We start from the raw sequence: 23,947 nt of genomic DNA, 5'->3' as shown, positions 1-23,947 counted from the left end.
GATGCAGCGCTTTGTATAACCTGCTATGTGGTGGAGAGATTCAGTCCACCGCTCCTGGAGACCTGCAGAGCTCAGATATGGCTGCTCAGCGACTCTATATGAAGGAGAGTGAGGGAGGATCAGCCCAGGGTGGAAAGACCACAATGAAATGGCACCCTGGGAGGGGCTGCTGGGGAAGTGCTAACCTCCCCTATGCTGAATGTCACCACCGGCTCTCCTGGCCAGCAATGGTCCCCTGTGCCAGTGTACATTACTGCCCTGGTGGTCTAGAGTGGCCGCGTGAACACTTAATGGTCTAGGACCACATCAGCACCGCCGACCGTCTCCCGCGACTGGCGGTATATGGACTGCGCTATACATGGGTTCCGCAAGCGGCAACCCGCCTTACCTGTCCCACAGCGTTATCCGATTGCAGTCCTGGGTGCCCCTGTGCTTCTGCTAGTGGAAGGTGTTGCCAGGGGTCCCACCGAAATCACCTACCCAGCTGTGGTGTCGCAGCCCGGTGGTGGTGTTGGAGCATCAGTGCTGGTGTCCTCAGGACTGCCAGACGCTAATAGCTCAAAGGAAAAAATAGTAAAAGCTTGGGCTGCAGTGCGCAGCCCGTTCAGTGTGACCAGCTACTGCTTAGGGATGGCCATCAACCATCGATGATTCAAAATCATTGATGGTCTGGTGCTGATGTTGCATACTTTTACCATCGATGAGTGAGAACCAGATGGTTTCCCTCCATCGATGGCTAAATGAATATTTTTTTTTTACAAGACGCCGGGACATAGAGCATAGCTCCGCCCCGACACCTGCAAAGCCCCATTCCCGGGCTATGATTGGCCCGCGGGTCATTCACAGAAACAAGAGGGATGGCCCTTGATGAAAGTAACCATCGATGGCCTCCCATAGCATAGTTAGCAACCATCGATGGCCAATCTCAGTTTCACCATCAATGGCAACCATTTATGGCGAACACACCAATGGCCATCCCTACTCCTGCTAGCACAGAAGAAAAAGTGCATGAGCATGGGGGTGGGGTATGAGTGTAGAGGAGCCCAGTGCATCCTGGGAGACTCGCAAGCTTTAATATTCTGCGCCAAACCTGGTCTCCACCAGTCATACCCAAGATTAATCCTGTGGAGCCCCTTCCAATTCCATAAGCCACACAATCACACAACATACAAACTCCAAACATATAGGGCCTTGGTAAGGAATTGTACTCAGGACCCGAGTGCTGGCAGGCAGAAATGCTATCCACTGCACCATTGTGCTGCCCATATGGAAGGAAGATGAGACCGGAGATAACATGAGTGGATACACAAAGTGCAGGGGTCAGGACTTAGATAATACAGGGAAGACATTGCAGTTGCACAGTAGGGAGCAGTATCTCTATTACATCACCTACTGTCCCTTTAAATAGGAAGACCCTTGAATTACACAGGTTATGTGGCAGGCTGACTTCAAGCCTGCATGTGACCTGGTTTTAATCAGCGCCAGAACCTGTGTAATTGATGCGCATCCCAGTTTAAAGAGAGTGTAATGGAAAGCCTTAGTAAGGGAGATATCTATATAACTGCATTACTCGGGGGCATCTTCCCCAGAAATCTGGAGTGCCAGTCAGGGGTGAAGGTGGTGGTGCAAACCGCAATGTCACCTTTCTGCCCTCCATGGGGTATTTCCCTCAACTCCCACCACACAGAGATTATCAATATCCCAATTTAGGCAAGTGATGTGGTGGTATCTACTGGGGAGGGGGCTGGGGGCGGTCTGATTTGGGAATTTCGACCCAATCAGCAGAGAGTTCCAGCCTAATCTACACGCAGCACAGATAGCAAAAGAGAAGCGGAGGAGGAGTAATCGATCTCATATTTAGGAAGATAAACCGACAACTGAGTTGGAACGCAGAACCCGGAAAGGAAGAGAGTGAGTGGAACGCATGAACTTCCGGTTCCAGCCTGAATTGTGCTTTGTAAAGTGCGGGGGGAGAGGTCTGATCAGGACTAATACCCCTCTGACCCCTGTACATGTATTATTTTGTCATACATGTGTGTGACGTCATCGGCGGTGGCGAGAGCTGCTGGCAGTGTGACGTCAGTGTGGAGAGGGAGATGCTGGCAGAGTGATGTCACGCGTGGAGTTGGTGATGCTGGCAGTGTGACGTCATAGGGGAGGGGGTAATGTTGGCAGTGTGTAGTCATTGGGGAGAGGGAGTGATGCTGGCATTGTGACATCACTGGTGAAAGAGAGTGATCCTGGCTGTGTGATGTCACTGGGGGATAGAGTGATTCAATGCTGGCACAGTGACGTCACTGGGGAGAGGGCGTGATTCTGGCACTTTGACGTCACGGGAAGGGGATGATGCTGGCAGCATGCAGTCATTGGGGAGAGGGAGGGATGCTGGCGGTGTGATGTCACGGGAAAATAGTTGATGTTGGATGTGTGACCTCACTGGGGAGAGGGGGTGATGTTAGATGTGTGATGTCAGTGGGGGAAAGGGATTGAGATGTGACATCACTGAGGAGAGGGGTTGATACTGGCAGTGTAATATCACTGGGGTAGAGGGGGGGATGCAATGCTGGCAGTGTGATGTCACTGGGGAGAGGGGGTGATGCGATTCTGCCAGCGTGATGTCACTAGGGGGTGAGGAGGTGATGCGATGCTGGCAGTGTGATGTCACTAGGGGAGAGGGTGTCATGCATGCAGCGTTACGTCACTATAGTTTTCAATGTCGTGGGTGATGTCATTTATTTTATTTGTTTCGATAAACACTGGTTTTATGCTCTGTAGTTTTAAAATGTTATTTTTCTAGGTTGCAGTACCTAAAGTACCCTAAATATAACAAATTTCACCCATCTGTAGTGCAGCATGGACAAAGAAAAAAATTATATTACTGAAAGGATTTTAAATCTCACCTTGGAGATCATCTACCTACTAATTGGACAGGTGAGAGAGCCTGGGAGTGTCACAGTGACACCACTCCTATCTCTATTGCTCAGGGACCTAACTGGGGAGATGAGGGGTCTGGGAGTGTCACAGTGACAGGGCTCGTATCTCTATTACTAACACAGGGGCCTGACTGGGGATGTAAGGGGGTCTGGGAGTGTCACAGTGACATCACTCTTATTATTACTAACACAGGGACCTGACTGGGGAGGTGAGAGTGTCTGGGAGTGTCATAGTGACATCACTTTTATCTCTATTACTAACAAAGGGACCTGACTGGGGAGGTGAGGGAGTCTGGGAGTGTCACAGTGACATCACTCTTATCTCTATTACTAATACAGGAAACTGACTGGGGAGGTGAGGGAGTCTGGGAGTGTCACAGTGACATCACTCATCTCTATTACTAACACAGGGACCTGACTGAGGAGGTGAGGGAGTCTGGGAATGTCACAGTGACATCACTCATCTCTATTACTAACACAGGGACCTGACTGGGGAGGTGAGGGAGTCTGGGAGTGTCATAGCGGGAACTATCTAATCAGTGTATGGTTTTACTGATCCAGGAAGAGATCTCTGTCACTCTGTACATTTGATATTTATAAGTGTCTCTCATTGTGTAGGAATGTATTGTTATAAAGAAGTCTGGTGAGCATATAACGCCCAGCAACTGTGTTTCAAGAACATTTGGCAGGGCACAGAGTCCCATCACGGTGCCGCCACCTCACTCACTGACACATGAGATTCACAATGACCAGAAGATCCTGGAACTCGCCAGCAAGATCATTCAGCTGCTGACTGGAGAGGTGACTGCTGGGAATGGGACATTGTACAGTAACACCAGGGGAGGTGTCTGGGTGATGACTGTGTCACTCTGGGTGTCAGGTTCCTCCTATAAGGTGTGAGGATGTCACTGTCTATCTCTCCATGCAGGATTCAGAGTGTTTAGAAGAACACAAGGATCTTTACAAGGATGTGATGGAGAATCACCGTCCCCTCACATCACCAGGTAACGGGGCTTACTGTCGCTAGAACATTTTAAGATAAATTATGGGAGGCTTGTTTAGTTAACAGGGTCTTCACTGTCACATTGAAAATCTCACAGAGGCCAATTCATAAATAGTTTATTTTAAGCGACTTTAAATCTTAATCTCAGTGTCCACAAAAAAACCTGGAGCCTGTTTGGACAATTGCAAACCTGCCTCCCTCCCAAAAGCCTCTGCCTGTCAATCAGAGGCGTTCGAATTACTGCGATGCGATCGCAGGATCCATTCACATGCGCAGTTTCCTGACTATTGGGAAACTGCGTGGTGGATTGCTATATGTGGCTGTACTTCAGATCTTGGCAGATTAACAGGACCCTTGGGTTATTACTGTTATGTTCACATATGCGTATACTGCTTTCTCCTTTATGGCTCAGATAATAGGCACTGATGGCTCTATGCTCTGTCTGTACTATGTGTGGCCACAAATAGGTTTGAATAGAATGTATGTCAGTTGATGGAAAGTGTGCGGAATCGACTATCTATAGCTGTCATCCAAACTGTGGCAAATGCTTAGCAGGACCGCTGAGGTTTGGGTTTGGCTGGGGTAGACATGGGGAGCTGAAGGTAGACAGTGCTTACGGTAGGATTCAAAAAGTCGACATGGCAGTTATCGACATACATATGGACAACACATGTTTTTTTTGTTTATTTAACTGTGGCTTGATTTACTATCCACGTGGACTATAACTGGGAATAGTAACCTTTGCCGAACTCAGCGAGCCGCCTTGCCTGAAGCGTGGCAAGTGAAGCGAGCTCTAGAACAGGGATGGGGAACCTTCGGCCCTCCAGCTGATGTGGAACTACTCGTACCAGCACGCCCTGCAACAGTTTTACCATGGCCAAGTAGCAAAACTGTAGCAAGGCATGCTGGGCTGTGTAGTTCCACAACAGCTTGAGGGCCTTACGTTCCCTATCCCTGCTCTAGAGGGTACACTTTTCCACTTACTGGGGTTCCATATGGTTAAACATAAATGTGAACATTTTTGTGTCGACCTTTCTCTGACGTCCTAGTGGATGCTGGGAACTCCGTAAGGACCATGGGGGATAGCAGCTCCGCAGGAGACTGGGCACAAAAGTAAAAGCTTTAGGACTAGCTGGTGTGCACTGGCTCCTCCCCCTATGACCCTCCTCCAAGCCTCAGTTAGATTTTTGTGCCCGAACGAGAAGGGTGCATGCTAGGTAGCTCTCCTGAGCTGCTTAGAGTAAAAGTTCAAATAGGTTTTCTCTGACGTCCTAGTGGATGCTGGGACTTCCGTAAGGACCATGGGGAATAGCGGCTCCGCAGGAGACTGGGCACAAAAGTAAAAGCTTTAGACTAGCTGGTGTGCACTGGCTCCTCCCCCTATGACCCTCCTCCAAGCCTCAGTTAGATTTTTGTGCCCGAACGAGAAGGGTGCAGGCTAGGTGGCTCTCCTGAGCTGCTTAGAAGTAAAAGTTTAAATAGGTTTTTTTATTTTTAGTGAGTCCTGCTGGCAACAGGCTCACTGCATCGTGGGACTAAGGGGAGAAGAAGCGAACTCACCTGCGTGCAGAGTGGATTGGGCTTCTTGGCTACTGGACATTAGCTCCAGAGGGACGATCACAGGTTCAGCCTGGATGGGTCCCGGAGCCGCGCCGCCGGCCCCCTTACAGAGCCAGAAGAGCGAAGAGGTCCGGAGAAAGCGGCGGCAGAAGACGTTCCTGTCTTCAAATAAGGTAGCGCACAGCACTGCAGCTGTGCGCCATTGCTCTCAGCACACTTCACACTCCGGTCACTGAGGGTGCAGGGCGCTGGGGGAGAGCGCCCTGAGACGCAATAAAACACTATAAAAACCTTATATGGCTAAAGAAATGCATCACATATAGCTCCTGGGCTATATGGATGCATTTAACCCCTGCCAGTTTTCCTGAAAAAAGCGGGAGAAAAGGCCGCCGTGAAGGGGGCGGAGCCTTTCTCCTCAGCACACAAGCGCCATTTTCTTTCACAGCTCCGCTGGAAGGACGGCTCCCTGACTCTCCCCTGCAGTCCTGCTACAAGAATCAGGGTAAAACAAGAGAGGGGGGGCACTATTGGCAGCAAATATAAAACAGCAGCTATAAAGGGAGAAACACTTATATAAGGTTATCCCTGTATATATATAGCGCTCTGGTGTGTGCTGGCAAACTCTCCCTCTGTCTCCCCAAAGGGCTCGTGGGGTCCTGTCCTCTATCAGAGCATTCCCTGTGTGTGTGCTGGGTGTCGGTACGATTGTGTCGACATGTATGAGGAGGAAAATGATGTGGAAGCAGAGCAATTGCCTGTGTTAGTGATGTCACCCCCTAGGGAGTCGACACCTGACTGGATGGTCGTATTTAAAGAATTACGTGACAATGTCAGCACTTTGCAAAAAACTGTTGACGACATGAGACAGCCGGCAAATCAATTAGTGCCTGTTCAGGCATCTCAGACACCGTCAGGGGCGCTAAAACGCCCGTTACCTCAGATGGTCGACACAGACCCAGACACGGATACTGAATCCAGTGTCGACGGTGAGGAGACAAACGTAATGTCCAGTAGGGCCACACGTTACATGATCACGGCAATGAAGGACATTTCTGACACTACAAGTACCACAAAAAAGGGTATTATGTGGGGTGTGAAAAAACTACCAGTAGTTTTTCCTGAATCAGATGAATTAAATGAGGTGTGTGATAAAGCGTGGGTTTCCCCCGATAAAAAACTGCTGATTTCTAATAAATTATTGGCACTATACCCTTTCCCGCCAGAGGTTAGGGCACGTTGGGAAACACCCCCTAGGGTAGATAAGGCGCTCACACGCTTATCAAAACAAGTGGCGTTACCGTCTCCTGATACGGCCGCCCTCAAGGAACCAGCTGATGGAAGGCTGGAAAATATCCTAAAAGGTATATACACACATACCGGTGTTATACTGCGACCAGCAATCGCCTCAGCCTGGATGTGCAGCGCTGGAGTGGCTTGGTCGGATTCCCTGACTGAAAATATTGATACCCTGGATAGGGACAGTATATTATTAACTATAGAGCATTTAAAGGATGCATTACTATATATGCGAGATGCACAGAGGGATATTTGCACCCTGGCATCTAGAGTGAGTGCGATGTCCATTTCTGCCAGAAGAACGTTATGGACGCGACAGTGGTCAGGTGATGCGGATTCCAAATGACATACCAGGCAGCCCCTTCCCAGGAGCAGAAGCCCTCCCCCGCTTCTGCCAAGTCTTCAGCATGACGCTGGGGCTCTACAAGCGGACTCAGGCACGGTGGGGGGCCGTCTCAAGAAATTCAGCGCGCAGTGGGCTCACTCGCAAGTGGACCCCTGGATCCTGCAGGTAGTAACACAGGGGTACAAATTGGAATTCGAGACGTCGCCCCCTCGCCGGTTCCTGAAGTCTGCTCTACCAACGTCTCCCTCCGACAGGGAGGCAGTATTGGAAGCTATTCACAAGCTGTATTCCCAGCAGGTGATAATCAAGGTACCCCTCCTACAACAGGGAAAGGGGTATTATTCCACGCTGTTTGTGGTACCGAAGCCGGACGGCTCGGTGAGACCAATTTTAAATCTAAAATCTTTGAACACTTACATAAAAAGGTTCAAATTCAAGATGGAGTCACTCAGAGCAGTGATAGCGAACCTGGAAGAAGGGGACTATATGGTATCTCTAGACATCAAAGATGCTTATCTCCATGTCCCAATCTACCCTTCTCACCAAGGGTACCTCAGGTTTGTGATACAAAACTGTCATTATCAGTTTCAGACGCTGCCGTTTGGATTGTCCACGGCACCACGGGTCTTTACCAAGGTAATGGCCGAAATGATGATTCTTCTTCGAAGAAAAGGCGTATTAATTATCCCTTACTTGGACGATCTCCTGATAAGGGCAAGGTCCAGGGAACAGTTAGAGGTCGGAGTAGCACTATCTCAGGTAGTGCTACGTCAGCACGGGTGGATTCTAAATATCCCAAAATCACAGCTGATTCCAACAACACGTCTACTGTTCCTAGGGATGATTCTGGACACAGTCCAGAAAAAGGTTTTTCTCCCGGAGGAGAAGGCCAGGGAGTTATCCGAGCTAGTCAGGAACCTCCTAAAACCAGGACAAGTGTCAGTGCATCAATGCACGAGAGTCCTGGGAAAAATGGTGGCTTCTTACGAAGCGATTCAATTCGGAAGATTCCATGCAAGAACTTTTCAGTGGGATCTGCTGGACAAATGGTCCGGATCGCATCTTCAGATGCATCAGCGGATAACCCTATCTCCAAGGACAAGGGTGTCTCTCCTGTGGTGGTTACAGAGGGCTCATCTTCTAGAGGGCCGCAGATTCGGCATTCAGGATTGGATGCTGGTGACCACGGATGCCAGCCTGAGAGGCTGGGGAGCAGTCACACAGGGAAAAAATTTCCAGGGCTTGTGGTCAAGCATGGAAACGTCTCTTCACATAAATATCCTAGAACTAAGGGCCATTTACAATGCCCTAAGTCAAGCAAGGCCTCTGCTTCAGGGTCAACCGGTATTGATCCAGTCGGACAACATCACGGCTGTCGCCCACGTAAACAAACAGGGCGGCACAAGAAGCAGGAGGGCAATGGCAGAAGCTGCAAGGATTCTCCGCTGGGCGGAAAATCATGTGATAGCACTGTCAGCAGTGTTCATTCCGGGAGTGGACAACTGGGAAGCAGACTTCCTCAGCAGACACGACCTCCACCCGGGGGAGTGGGGACTTCATCCAGAAGTCTTCCAAGTGATTGTAAACCGTTGGGAAAAACCAAAGGTGGACATGATGGCGTCCCGTCTCAACAAGAAACTGGACAGATATTGCGCCAGGTCAAGGGACCCTCAGGCAATAGCGGTGGACGCTCTGGTAACACCGTGGGTGTTCCAGTCGGTGTATGTGTTCCCTCCTCTGCCTCTCATACCAAAAGTACTAAGAATCATAAGAAGGAGAGGAGTAAGAACTATACTCGTGGCTCCGGATTGGCCAAGAAGAACTTGGTACCCGGAGCTGCAAGAGATGCTCACGGAGGACCCGTGGCCTCTACCTCTAAGAAAGGACCTGATTCAGCAGGGACCTTGCCTGTTCCAAGACTTACCGCGGCTGCGTTTGACGGCATGGTGGTTGAACGCCGGATCCTGAAGGAAAAAGGCATTCCAGATGAAGTCATCCCTACCCTGATCAAAGCCAGGAAGGATGTAACCGCAAAACATTATCACCGCATTTGGCGGAAATATGTTGCGTGGTGTGAGGCCAAGAAGGCCCCTACAGAGGAATTTCAACTGGGTCGTTTCCTGCATTTCCTGCAAGCAGGATTGTCTATGGGCCTAAAATTAGGATCCATTAAGGTTCAAATTTCGGCCCTGTCGATCTTCTTCCAGAAAGAACTGGCTTCAGTGCCTGAAGTTCAGACGTTTGTCAAGGGGGTACTGCATATACAGCCTCCTTTTGTGCCTCCAGTGGCACCTTGGGATCTCAATGTAGTTTTAGGGTTCCTAAAATCACATTGGTTTGAACCACTTGCCACGGTGGATTTAAAATATCTCACATGGAAAGTGGTAATGCTGTTGGCCCTGGCTTCAGCCAGGCGCGTATCAGAATTGGCGGGTTTATCCTATAAAAGCCCTTACCTGATATTTCATTCGGATAGGGCGGAATTGAGGACTCGTCCTCAATTTCTCCCTAAGGTGGTTTCAGCGTTTCACATGAACCAACCTATTGTGGTACCTGCGGCTACTAGGGACTTGGAGGACTCCAAGTTGCTGGACGTAGTCAGGGCCCTGAAAATATATGTTTCCAGGACGGCTGGAGTCAGAAAATCTGACTCGCTGTTTATACTGTATGCACCCAACAAGCTGGGTGCTCCTGCTTCTAAGCAGACGATTGCTCGTTGGATTTGTAGTACAATTCAGCTTGCACATTCTGTGGCAGGCCTGCCACAGCCAAAATCTGTCAATGCCCATTCCACAAGGAAGGTGGGCTCATCTTGGGCGGCTGCCCGAGGGGTCTCGGCTTTACAACTTTGCTGAGCAGCTACTTGGTCAGGGGCAAACACGTTTGCTAAATTCTACAAATTTGATACCCTGGCTGAGGAGGACCTTGAGTTCTCTCATTCGGTGCTGCAGAGTCATCCGCACTCTCCCGCCCGTTTGGGAGCTTTGGTATAATCCCCATGGTCCTTACGGAAGTCCCAGCATCCACTAGGACGTCAGAGAAAATAAGAATTTACTTACCGATAATTCTATTTCTCGTAGTCCGTAGTGGATGCTGGGCGCCCATCCCAAGTGCGGATTGTCTGCAATACTTGTATATAGTTATTGTTACAAAAAAAATCGGGTTGTTTATTGTTGTGAGCCATCTTTTCAGAGGCTCCTACGTTTATCATACTGTTAACTGGGTTCAGATCACAGGTTGTACGGTGTGATTGGTGTGGCTGGTATGAGTCTTACCCGGGATTCAAAATCCTTCCTTATTATGTACGCTCGTCCGGGCACAGTATCCTAACTGAGGCTTGGAGGAGGGTCATAGGGGGAGGAGCCAGTGCACACCAGCTAGTCTAAAGCTTTTACTTTTGTGCCCAGTCTCCTGCGGAGCCGCTATTCCCCATGGTCCTTACGGAAGTCCCAGCATCCACTACGGACTACGAGAAATAGAATTATCGGTAAGTAAATTCTTATTTTTTTATTTTCAGTGAGACCTGCTGGCAACAGGCTCACTGCATCGAGGGACTAAGGGGAGAAGAAGCAAACTCACCTGCGTGCAGAGTGGATTGGGCTTCTTGGCTACTGGACATTAGCTCCAGAGGGACGATCACAGGCCCAGCCATGGATGGGTCCCGGAGCCGCGCCGCCGGCCCCCTTACAGAGCCAGAAGACTGAAGAGGTCCGGAAAATCGGCGGCAGAAGACGTCCTGTCTTCAATAAGGTAGCGCACAGCACTGCAGCTGTGCGCCATTGCTCTCAGCACACTTCACACTCCGGTCACTGAGGGTGCAGGGTGCTGGGGGGGGGGCGCCCTGAGACGCAATAAAAACACTTCTAATGGCTAAAAATACATCACATATAGCTCCTGGGCTATATGGATGTATTTAACCCCTGCCAGTTTTCCTCAGAAAAAGCGGGAGAAAGGCCGCCGAGAAGGGGGCGGAGCCTATCTCCTCAGCACACAAGCGCCATTTTCCCTCACAGCTCCGCTGGAAGGACGTCTCCCTGACTCTCCCCTGCAGTCCTGCACTACAGAAACAGGGTAAAACAAGAGGGGGGGCACTAATTTGGCAGATAATCAAATACAGCAGCTATTTAAGGGAAAAACACTTATATAAGGTTATCCCTGTATATATATATATATATATATATATAGCGCTCTGGTGTGTGCTGGCAAAATCTCCCTCTGTCTCCCCAAAGGGCTAGTGGGGTCCTGTCCTCTATCAGAGCATTCCCAGTGTGTGTGTGCTGTGTGTCGGTACGTTGTGTCGACATGTATGAGGAGGAAAATGGTATGGAGGCGGAGCAATTGCCTGTAATAGTGATGTCACCCCTTAGGGAGTCGACACCTGACTGGATGGTTGTATGGAAGGAATTACGTGATAGCGTCAGCACTTTACAAAAGACTGTTGACGACATGAGACAGCCGGCAAGTCAGTTAGTGCCTGTCCAGGCGTCTCAAACACCGTCAGGGGCTCTAAAGCGCCCGTTACCTCAGATGGTCGACACAGACACTGATTCCAGTGTCGACGGTGAGGAAACAAACGTATTTTCCAGTAGGGCCACACGTTACATGATCACGGCAATGAAGGAGGCTTTGAACATTTCTGATACTACAAGTACCACAAAAAAGGGTATTATGTGGGGTGTGAAAAAACTGCCCGTAGTTTTTCCTGAATCAGATGAATTAAATGAAGTGTGTGATGAAGCGTGGGTTCCCCCCGATTAAAAAAACTGCTAATTTCTAAAAAATTATTGGCATTCTACCCTTTCCCGCCAGAGGTTAGGGCGCGTTGGGAAACACCCCCTAGGGTAGATAAGGTGCTCACACGTTTATCAAAACAAGTGGCGTTACCGTCTCCTGATACGGCCGCCCTCAAGGAGCCAGCTGATAGGAAGCTGGAAAATATCCTTAAAAGTATATACACACATACTGGTGTTATACTACGACCAGCAATCTCCTCAGCCTGGATGTGCAGTGCTGGGGTGGCTTGGTCGGATTCCCTGACTGAAAATATTGATACCCTGGACAGGGACAGTATATTATTGACTATAGAGCATTTGAAAGATGCATTTCTATATATGCGTGATGCACAGAGGGATATTTGCACTCTGGCATCAAGAGTAAGTGCGCTGTCCATTTCTGCCAGAAGAGGGTTATGGACGCGACAGTGGTCAGGGGATGCGGATTCCAAACGGCATATGGAAGTATTGCCGTATAAAGGGGAGGAGTTATTTGGGGTCGGTCTATCGGACCTAGTAGCCACGGCAACGGCTGGAAAATCCACCTTTTTACCCCAGGTCACCTCTCAGCAGAAAAAGACACCGTCTTTTCAAGCTCAGTCCTTTCGTTCCCATAAGGGCGAGCGGGCAAAAGGCCACTCTTATCTGCCCCGGGGCAGAGGAAGGGGAAAAAGACTGCAGCAGGCAGCCCCTTCCCAGGAACAGAAGCCCTCACCCGCTTCTGCCAAGTCCTCAGCATGACGCTGGGGCCTTACAAGCGGACTCAGGTACGGTGGGGGGTCGTCTCAAGAAGTTCAGTGCGCAGTGGGCTCACTCGCAAGTGGACCCCTGGATCCTGCAGGTAGTGTCTCAGGGGTACAAATTGGAATTCGAGACGTCTCCCCCTCGCCGGTTCCTGAAGTCTGCTTTACCAACGTCTCCCTCCGACAGGGAGGCGGTGTTGGAAGCCATTCACAAGCTGTACTCCCAGCAGGTGATAATCAAGGTACCCCTTCTACAACAAGGAGAGGGGTATTATTCCACGCTGTTTGTGGTACCGAAGCCGGACGGCTCGGGGAGACCTATTTTAAATCTGAAATCTCTGAACACTTACATACAAAGGTTCAAATTCAAGATGGAGTCACTCAGAGCAGTGATAGCGAACCTGGAAGAAGGGGACTATATGGTGTCTCTGGACATCAAGGATGCTTACCTCCATGTCCCAATTTGCCCTTCTCACCAAGGGTACCTCAGGTTTGTGGTACAGAACTGTCACTATCAGTTTCAAACGCTGCCGTTTGGATTGTCCACGGCACCCCGGGTCTTTACCAAGGTAATGGCCGAAATGATGATTCTTCTTCGAAGAAAAGGCGTCTTAATTATCCCTTACTTGGACGATCTCCTGATAAGGGCAAGATCCAGGGAACAGTTAGGGGTCGGAGTAGCACTATCTCAGGTAGTACTACGACAGCACGGGTGGATTCTAAATATTCCAAAATTGCAGCTGATTCTGACGACACGTCTGCTATTCCTAGGGATGGTTCTGGACACAGTCCAGAAAAAGGTGTTTCTCCCGGAGGAGAAAGCCAGGGAGTTATCCGAGCTAGTCAGGAACCTCCTAAAACCAGGCCAAGTGTCAGTGCATCAATGCACAAGGGTCCTGGGAAAAATGGTGGCTTCTTACGAAGCGATTCCATTCGGCAGATTCCACGCAAGAACTTTTCAGTGGGATCTGCTGGACAAATGGTCCGGATCGCATCTTCAGATGCATCAGCGGATAACCCTGTCTCCAAGGACAAGGGTGTCTCTCCTGTGGTGGTTGCAGAGTGCTCATCTTCTAGAGGGCCGCAGATTCGGCATTCAGGACTGGATCCTAGTGACCACAGATGCCAGCCTGAGAGGCTGGGGAGCAGTCACACAGGGAAGAAATTTCCAGGGCTTGTGGTCAAGCATGGAAACGTCATTTCACATAAATATCCTGGAACTAAGGGCCATTTACAATGCCCTAAGTCAAGCAAGGCCTCTGCTTCAGGGTCAGCCGGTATTGATCCAATCGGACAACATCACGGCAGTCGCCCACGTAAACAGACAGGACGGCACAAGAAGCAGGAGAGCAATGGCAGAAGCTGCAAGGATTCTGCGCTGGGCGGAAAATCATGTGATAGCACTGTCAGCAGTGTTCATTCCGGGAGTGGACAACTGGGAAGCAGACTTCCTCAGCAGGCACGACCTCCACCCGGGAGAGTGGGGACTTCATCCAGAAGTCTTCCACATGATTGTAAAGGGTGGTCTTCTGTTTGCCGGCGGTCGGGCTCCCGGCGCTCAGTATACCGGCGCCGGGAGCCCGACAGCCGGAATACCGACAATTATTTTCCCTCGTGGGGGTCCACGACCCCCATAGAGGGAGAATAAAATAGTGTAGCGCGCCACCGTGCCCGTAGCGTGGCGAGCGCAGCGAGCCCGCAAGGGGCTCATTTGCGCTCGCCAAGCTGTCGGTAAGCCGGCGGTCGGGCTCCCGGCGCCGGGATGCTGGTCGCCGGGAGCCCGACCGCCGGCCAGCCGTAGTGAACCCGATTGTAAACCGTTGGGAAAAACCAAAGGTGGACATGATGGCGTCCCGCCTCAACAAAAAACTAGACAGATATTGCGCCAGGTCAAGGGACCCGCAGGCAATAGCTGTGGACGCTCTGGTAACACCGTGGGTGTACCAGTCAGTGTATGTGTTCCCTCCTCTGCCTCTCATACCCAAAGTACTGAGAATCATAAGAAGGAGAGGAGTAAGAACTATACTCGTGGCTCCGGATTGGCCAAGAAGGACTTGGTACCCGGAACTTCAAGAGATGCTCACGGAGGAACCGTGGCCTCTGCCTCTAAGAAAGGACCTGCTCCAGCAGGGACCTTGTCTGTTCCAAGACTTACCGCGGCTGCGTTTGACGGCATGGCGGTTGAACGCCGGATCCTGAAGGGAAAAGGCATTCCGGATGAAGTCATCCCTACCCTGATCAAAGCCAGGAAGGATGTAACCGTGCAACATTATCACCGTATTTGGCGGAAATAGGTTGCGTGGTGTGAGGCCAGGAAGGCCCCTACAGAGGAATTTCAACTGGTCGTTTCCTGCATTTCCTGCAAACAGGACTGTCTATGGGCCTAAAATTAGTGTCCATTAAGGTTCAAATTTCGGCCCTGTCGATTTTCTTCCAGAAAGAACTGGCTTCAGTTCCTGAAGTTCAGACGTTTGTCAAGGGGGTGCTGCATATACAGCCTCCTTTTGTGCCTCCAGTGGCACCTTGGGATCTCAATGTAGTTTTGGGGTTCCTAAAATCACATTGGTTTGAACCACTCACCACTGTGGACTTAAAATATCTCACATGGAAAGTGGTAATGCTGTTAGCCCTGGCTTCAGCCAGGCGTGTCTCAGAATTGGCGGCTTTATCCTTTAAAAGCCCCTATCTGATTTTTCATTCGGACAGGGCAGAATTGAGGACTCGTCCCCAATTTCTCCCTAAGGTGGTTTCAGCGTTTCACTTGAACCAACCTATTGTGGTGCCTGCGGCTACTAGGGACTTGGAGGACTCCAAGTTGCTAGACGTAGTCAGGGCCCTGAAAATATATGTTTCCAGGACGGCTGGAGTCAGGAAATCTGACTCACTGTTTATCCTGTATGCACCCAATAAGCTGGGTGCTCCTGCTTCTAAGCAGACTATTGCTCGTTGGATTTGTAATACAATTCAGCTTGCACATTCTGTGGCAGGCCTGCCACAGCCAAAATCTGTAAAAGCCCATTCCACAAGGAAGGTGGGCTCATCTTGGGCGGCTGCCCGAGGGGTCTCGGCTTTACAACTTTGCCGAGCAGCTACTTGGTCAGGGGCAAACACGTTTGCAAAATTCTACAAATTTGATACCCTGGCTGAGGAGGACCTGGAGTTCTCTCATTCGGTGTTGCAGAGTCATCCGCACTCTCCCGCCCGTTTGGGAGCTTTGGTATAATCCCCATGGTCCTTACAGTGTTCCCAGCATCCACTAGGACGTCAGAGAAAATAAGAATTTACTTACCGATAATTCTATTTCTCGTAGTCCGTAGTGGATGCTGGGCGCCCATCCCAAGTGCGGATTGTCTGCAATACTTGTACATAGTTATTGTTACAAAAATCGGGTTATTATTGTTGTGAGCCATCTTTTCAGAGGCTCCTCTGTTATCATGCTGTTAACTGGGTTCAGATCACAGGTTGTACGGTGTGATTGGTGTGGCTGGTATGAGTCTTACCCGGGATTCAAAATCCTTCCTTATTGTGTACGCTCGTCCGGGCACAGTATCCTAACTGAGGCTTGGAGGAGGGTCATAGGGGGAGGAGCCAGTGCACACCAGCTAGTCCTAAAGCTTTTACTTTTGTGCCCAGTCTCCTGCGGAGCCGCTATCCCCCATGGTCCTTACGGAGTTCCCAGCATCCACTACGGACTACGAGAAATAGAATTATCGGTAAGTAAATTCTTATTTTTACACTGTCTGCCTTTTCCATGTCAACCTTTTGACCCTGTCAACCTAATACATGTTGACCATATGGGGTCAACTTAATGACGGTCTTATCTTTTTACTGTAGATCTTCTATATCACACCCATCTGCAAAGTGTATCCCATAGGCTACAGCAGCACAACGCCATCTTCAGATGGCGCTAGCCTCGGGGGCCAAACGCCGCATTTCACAACTTGGTAAATCTGACAGCTCTGCAGGGGCCCAGGGCAAAGGTGTTTGTGGGGGCCCCCACTAGTAAAGTTGGTGGAAATGCACTGCCCCCCACCAGAAACATACACACACACACACACACACACACACACACACACACACACACACACACACACACACACTCTTACTTGCCTGGCAGCGGAGACACGCACAGCACCCGGTGTTCGGCGGCATCGCAATACAGTGGAGGAGCCATAAATAAAACTACAGCTCCCAGCAGCCCTTGCTTTCGACAGCTTCCACTGTAGTGTGGTGCCGCCTGGACACCGGCGCTGCCCCCCTGTCACTCACTCTGTCACTTACAAAGCAGCAGGGGACAGCGCCGCCGTAGCACACACTCGCTCTCTCGCGGGATCTTGAAGTGATCCCATGAGACTGACTGTGTAGTGCACTGAGGAGCTCTTCGGTGACCGCTGTTGATGAACAGCTGAGCAGCCAGATGGATACTCTTCTGAAGCAGTGTGTGGGGGCCCTGGGACGGCCGTCCCTGTCACCCCCTCCCTTAATCCGGCTCTGCCTCTTAGTAACCAAGCACTTAAATAATCCCTGCATGCGTAGCCCTCCCACCATTGTAGTTATACGCAAACCATCGGGCTCTGTCTACAACTGTGGTTCAACTTTGGGGGTGATTCAGATGTGGATGGATTTAGCATCTCTGCTGCGTCCTTGGAAGCAAATGTTAATGCAGCAGCAGGCGTCTGGTAGAGATAACCACCTCCTGAACACTCCTCCGTTTTGTGAAACGGAGACCATAACTGCTTCCTTCCCGCCCCCAAATGGCTACAGACTGACAGTCAGCTGTGGTCTGCATCTGTACTACATCTGACAACACAGTACGGATCTGACGCATGTATCGTATACCGAACATTGACACGTTGCATACAATTCATCCTCACGACCGGACTTGAATCACCATCATTATTTGTTTACAAATCACTTAACAGAACTAGCACCAAACCACAGCAAATATGAAAAATAACAGAACGTAAATATTTACGTATATACTATATTACTAAACTATACCGGCGCCGGAATCCAGACACCCGGCATACCGTCACATATTCTCCCTCGTGGGGGTCCACGACCCCCCTGGAGGGAGAATACGTGCCCGCAAGGGGCTCATGTGCGCTAGCCACGCTGTCGGTATGCCGGCGGTCGGGCTCCCGGTGCCGGTATGCTGGTCGCCGGGAGCCCGGCCGCCGGCATACCATACTACACCCTACTAAACCATATTAAAACACAATAATATGAAAGAGCCTGTTAGATTTTATGGATAGAAAATCTATGGGTCGTGATAAAATGTCTGACAGTGTATGGCCAAGATATCTGATGCTTTTAGCGTGTCAGAAAATTGGTCTGTTGGCTGAAAATTGGTCTGTAGGAATATAGACATTAAAAAGATAGACCGTCATTAGGTCGACGGGGTCAAAAGGTCGACACAAAAGAAAATTGGGTGTTATTTTGTGTTTTTCAACAGTTTTTACTCAAATTTGTTGAATTGCGTCCCCTTGCGGGTCACTAAAGGTAATAGTTTGTGACGTGAATAGTAAATGCAGCAAAAGTTGTAAAAACGTGAAAAACCCTTTAAAAAAGTGTCGATCATATGTCGACATTTTGACCCTGCCGACCTTTCGATCGTTTGACCTTGTCAACTTTTTGACGGTCGACCTTGTGATCCTGTCGACCCTTCGACCCTGTCGACCTTGTGGTGTCGACCTTTTTGAATGTCTATCTATGAACCACCTCTCGGCCTGACAGATGGTTTTTATCTGCCCGTATATGCTTAGCATAAGTGTTGTTCAGTATCATTTACAGTAGGTAACTGCAGCCACTAATGCTATATCAATCCCTGGAATCAAGGTGTGGACCTGTAATGTTAATAGAAAGGGAACTCAGACATGTGCAATGAGAAACATACACTGCATCACACCTGTATGTTAAAAGTCCTGTAGTGTATAACCAGCACTGTGGAGCGGCTCGCCTGGTAAATGATTGGGCACTCTGTAGTGTGCAAAGCCACTTGGAGCTGACACCCCTGCCCCCTCGCATCATGGGTTGGGGGCAGAGCCGGTACAGGGGCCCAGGGAGATTCACAATACATAGAGCTATGGCATGCGTAACCACTCTGTAAATCCACCAGCTGGATATAGCGAGTCAGTGCTAACGCGTTTCATCACCATAATGAATTCCTCAGATAGCAAAGATGCCATTGATGGCCTTAAATAGCTGAATCATAGAATTTGACAGCAGATAAGAACCACTTGGCCCATCTAGTCTGAATTTGACCATTAATTAGTTACCACCTTGACTCCCAAGTGTATGCTTAATTACGGTCATGTTACTACCCTCATTGTTCACATGGGGCGCATATATTATTACAAAGTAGTTGCTTAAAAATAAAAAATTCCTTAACATATGAAAAACATCTCTATTTAAAAAATATATAATAAATATATATAGCACATATAATGATAGTAGTATTAAAATAAAAAGTATATATAATGACAATTAATCTATAAAAAAAGTTTTTATTTAGCGTATGAAGAGACCGTTTTCTATTTACCAGTTACCTCACTGTTAGCGGAGTCAATGGGTAGAAAACATTGGGCCTGATTCATAGATGTACATTATTCCGATGTTTTCACAATTGCACGATTATCAGTGGTCTGCGCATGCGTCACTGCCTTGGTAAATGTTTAATCTCCCATATTAATTTTCTAGCTATACCTGCACTCACTGGTTTAGGATCGATTTCTAATCATTAAGAGGAACTGACTAGTCACCTATGGAGAATACACCAGACTATTCTCAGGTTACCATTTTGCTGCCCTTTTTGTTTGTAGTATAGTTGTCTAATTGGTAGTTGGTAGCACACCCCTTTCGTGTAGACCTGTTTGGTCAATATCTCTTATTGGGGGTTTGTCGAATTGAACCTGTACAGAAACCTCCCTACCTTTGTCTTTACCATGAACAATGAAGTTGTCAGTTACAACATATATCTGGCAGTAATGAGTAAATTTGGTATAGTTTTAAATAAAGAGCAGCACTTATTTAAATAAATACAATATTAACCAGGACCTGATTTATGTTGTCCTAAAAAGGTCATGGTGACTGTTTCCAGTGGAACCAGGTACTTTGGTTACACGGGTATTAATGACACACCCTAGGAGGTGCTAACAAATACAGTTTATTGAGAAACTTATTACATTTATTTACTTAGTTTAGTCTGGATGATAGCAGAATGTACAGTCTGATGTTCCAGAGGGCCTGCCACTTGTTTCAGTGACTGGAATCAGGATTAGGTATATGGGCACTGTCTGCAGTTAAGTTTTGGAATGAAGCTCTATTATTTTGCAATGAACCACCTTACACACCCATAACTAGGTGCAGCTCTCTGGACACATTGTTCAAACATGGTCATAGATTTCATATTGCTACTGATTGTTTTATGATTGCCAGCTATCGGCACTGGTTTAGCATCTCACTTTGACCATAAATTTTTTGATTTAGTCCTGGACCACCAACCCTAGTCACACAGTTTGAGTTCTACTGAATAACAGCATCTCCCCAGATATTCTTGAGAAAGTGTTACTTGAATTTGTTGGTGGATAATGGTAAATCAGCAGTAACCATTTCGCGCAGTCTCCATCTCACACAAACATCTGAGTCTCTTTTGCATGGCTTTGTTGAGTAAAATGGTCAAAGAGCTGGATGTGTCAAGATAAAAATGGTGGTCTTTAGATCTTTCTTGCCCTGCACTGTCATTTTGCCAAATTTCTCACCACCAGAGATGATTTAGATCTTCTGGATTCCATGGAGTTGAACTGTACATCTAGATGAAGGGTAACAGAGAAACATATTTCTTCTAAAAGCTATGTGAAAATGTTTCATCCAGATTTATTTCTTGTTCATTTTCAGGTGGACCAAAGACCAGAACCCAATCTATTGGAATGCATACATCAAGCAGTGTAAATGAAGACAAAAATAATACTAGCAGTAGCCAGAGTATAGGTACTCTACAAGATTTGAGGGAAGAATTTTCTGCATGTCAAGCAGAGGCCTCAATCTTAATCAAAAAAGGACATTTAAATGAAATGCACAAACCCCCACGATCTATAAAGTCAACACATTTGTCTATTACTAAGGAGGAATCCGCATCATGTGATGGAGGAGACCTCACACACACTGACATGTATATACCCATATATACACAGTATACATCCACTCATATTAAGGAGGAACCAGTCTCATGTGATGGAGGAGACCTCACAGACACTGACATGTATACACCCAAACGTCATACAGAGTACACATCTACTGATATTGAAGCATCAGTCTCATATGATGGAGAAGACCTCGCACACATGAACATGTATACACACACAGGTCAAACACAGTCTACATCTACTCATCTTAAGGAGGACCCAGTCTCATGTGATGGAGGAGACCTCACACACACTGAAAATTATACACGCACATATCATACACAGCATACAACTACTAAAACTAAGGAGGGATCAGTCTCATGTGAAGATGGAAATCTCACAGACACTGAATTCTATGGATCCCCAGCCCATGCACATTTTAAAATACTTTATATTAAGGAGGAATTAGTCTCTGGTGAAGAAAAAAATCTCTCAGACACTGCAATGTATGCGTCTAATACTGAGGACTACTGTACGGGAAGTAGCAATTCACAGTCAGCGGCACAAAACGCACCCACGATATATAATTGCTCTGAATGTCAAAAAACGTTTTATAGTCAACCAGATCTTGACAGACATCAAAAAGTTCACGTGAGAAAGACCTTGATTTGTGAATGTGGGAAGGTTTTCACCAAAAAATCCTGCCTCGTGGCCCATGAGCGGACTCACAGAGGAGAGAAGCCATTTTCTTGCTCTGAATGTGACCAGTGTTTCACCTTCAAATCCAGCCTGGTCAGACATAAGAGAGTGCATACAGGTGAGAAACCATTCGCCTGTTCGGTGTGTGGTAAATCTTTCCGTCACAGCCAGTCCCTGGCCACCCATCAAAGAACCCACACGGGGGAGAAACCATTTTCTTGTTCTGAATGTGGTAAATGTTTCACGTATAGGTCGGATCTGTCTCGTCACCAGAAGATTCACAGTGGGCTGAAGCTTTTTGTGTGTTCTGAATGTGGGAAAGACTTCACGCTCAAGTCTAGCCTTGTCGTCCATGAGAGGATTCACAGAGATGTGAAACCCTTTGTCTGCTCAGAATGCGGGAAAGGTTACACTATCAAGTCAAATCTTGTTATACATGAAAGGACTCACAAAGAAGTAAAACCCTTTATATGTTCTGAGTGTGGAAAAGGCTTCACGGCGAAGTCAAATCTTCTCGTTCATGAGCGGATCCACAAGGAACTGAAGCCTTTTCTTTGCTCAGAATGTGGGAAAAGCTTCAATCTGAAGTCCAATCTTATTGCTCACGAAAGAGTTCATACAGGAGAAAAGCCATTTCCATGTTCCAGTTGTGGGAAACGCTTCACCCATCGTTCACATCTGGATAAGCACCAGAGGACCCATTTAAAAATTAGAACATTCATCGTTTCTGGTGCTGGCAAAGGTTCTAGTCCACAAACAAATCTTGTGTCGCATCATCAGTCCTAAAATATGTCATTTCTGTGGTCCTGAAGTTGGGAATCTTTTGGACTGAAGGGATGCTAATAAAAAGACATACATTGCCATTCACTTATGTAGTAGTATGTATTGTTTTTCATACATATCTTAGAATCTTTCTCTGCATTTGGTTAAGTGGACCATTTATTTTTGGAGGTTTTATTGTTATTATTGAACCTAATCTTTTAAAAGTAATTTTTTTTTTAAATATTTGGCTAGGAATATAAATAAGACAGAAGAGTAAATGTTCCACAAAAAAATATGGAGACCGAACTATGGGGGTCATTCCGAGTTGTTAGCTCGTTATTTTTTTTTCCGCAACAGAGCGATTAGTTGCTAATGCGCATGCGCAATGTCCGCAGTGCGACTGCGCCAAGTAAATTTGCTAATAAATTAGGTATTTTACTCACGGCATTACGAGGTTTTTTCTTCGTTCTGATGATCGGAGTGTGATTGACAGGAAATGGGTGTTTCTGGGCGGAAACGGGCCGTTTTATGGGTGTGTGCGAAAAAACGCAGCCGTTTCTGGGAAAAACGCGGGAGTGTCTGAAGAAACGGGGGAGTGTCTGGGTGAACGCTGGGTGTGTTTGTGACGTCAAACCAGGAACGAAACTGACTGAACTGATCGCAGTGGCAGAGTAAGTCTCGAGCTACTCAGAAACTGCTAAGAAGTTTCTCTTCGCAATTCTGCTAATCTTTCGTTTGCAATTTTACTATGCTAAGATTCACTCCCAGTAGGCGGCGGCTTAGCGTGTGCAAAGCTGCTAAAAGCAGCTTGCGAGCGAACAACTCTGAATGAGGGCCTATATGTATTTACTTATGTAGATTTATAAATGGGTCTCCATATTTTCTTAAATGGAACATGCAGGACACCGATTTAACCTGAATTTTGTGGTCTTAGGGATAGATTAGGGTGCCCAATACATGCAGAATTGCTATTTTTGAAGCTTATGGGGAAAGTTCCTGCAGGGTTAAATGTAAATAAGGTTTTGAAGACATGATCTAATTATGCAAAGTAATTAATACCATCTAGATAATATGCTATCCTAATACTTTTTCAGTGCATTTCCAATTGGTTTTGGTGCACATGTTTAGGCGTATTTTGCTCCGTGTCTATTGCATGATTCGTATATGTTTTGGTTCAAAGAAAGATACATGCGGCGGGATGTAATGGCGCCCGAGATTGCCGGAGGTGCGGGTTGCCGGCCGATTTCGGAATACCATTATTAATCTGAGCCTTCGCTTTTTTCTAGGGGAGAGAAGGTAATTGAATCTTCCTCTTCTTGGATTGTAAATGGGTGTTACATTTGGTGCTATGTTCTACTGATTGTCTTAAAAATTAAGTCCAATGACCCTGCTAGAGTGTCTGTAACCAGGTAGTAGTAAAGTTATACTGTACAATCCCAATCATAATTTTCAAAGCAGAACCTTGAACCACGTTACTTATATAGATACACCGCCACACACACACAGCCGTGCTGGAGCCGGGTGGAAGCTGCTGTGAAGTCGGGTGGGTGAGTGACATCCAGCTGCAGCGCTGATCGTAGCGCTGATCTCCTGTATGCCCGCCCGCTGTCCCCCCGTCTCCCTGCGGCTCCCCCCCCCCCCCCCTCGCCTCCTCCGGGTCTCTCTCAATACGACATAATTTTGATGTCGGATTGAGATAGTCGAAAAGGG

At 47.9% G+C, this 23,947-nt stretch overlaps 1 protein-coding gene across 5 annotated transcripts; it reads left to right on the top strand.

The window, feature by feature from the left end:
* The first annotated feature begins 1,812 nt into the window (after window positions 1-1,812).
* Window positions 1,813-22,342, top strand: LOC135054792 (oocyte zinc finger protein XlCOF7.1-like). Of its 5 annotated transcripts, none has more exons than XM_063958124.1 (5): window positions 1,813-1,911; window positions 2,848-2,931; window positions 3,552-3,734; window positions 3,862-3,937; window positions 20,550-22,342. In XM_063958124.1, exons 2-5 carry the CDS (start codon window positions 2,854-2,856, stop codon window positions 22,259-22,261), a joined length of 2,049 nt encoding a protein of 682 aa, XP_063814194.1. In that variant the 5' UTR covers window positions 1,813-1,911; window positions 2,848-2,853; the 3' UTR covers window positions 22,262-22,342. The 5 variants fall into 5 exon arrangements, with proteins under 5 accessions (XP_063814194.1, XP_063814196.1, XP_063814197.1 ...); XM_063958126.1 differs by lacking the exon at window positions 1,813-1,911 and adding an exon at window positions 1,921-1,976; XM_063958127.1 differs by lacking the exon at window positions 1,813-1,911 and adding an exon at window positions 1,990-2,008.
* Window positions 22,343-23,947: the final 1,605 nt, after the last annotated feature.

The sequence above is a fragment of the Pseudophryne corroboree genome, chromosome 3 (assembly GCF_028390025.1).
Source record: "Pseudophryne corroboree isolate aPseCor3 chromosome 3, aPseCor3.hap2, whole genome shotgun sequence".
In the NCBI taxonomy this organism is placed as follows: domain Eukaryota; kingdom Metazoa; phylum Chordata; class Amphibia; order Anura; family Myobatrachidae; genus Pseudophryne; species Pseudophryne corroboree.
This window is presented reverse-complemented; position numbering and strand designations above follow the sequence as displayed.

Coding starts and splice junctions, on each gene's coding strand:
- LOC135054792 (XM_063958124.1), top strand. CDS start 2,854: ATGGACAAAGAAAAAAATTATATTACTGAAAGGATTTTAAATCTCACC. Junction 2,932..3,551: donor TCTACCTACTAATTGGACAG/GTGAGAGAGCCT, acceptor CTCATTGTGTAG/GAATGTATTGTTATAAAGAA. Junction 3,735..3,861: donor TTCAGCTGCTGACTGGAGAG/GTGACTGCTGGG, acceptor CTCTCCATGCAG/GATTCAGAGTGTTTAGAAGA.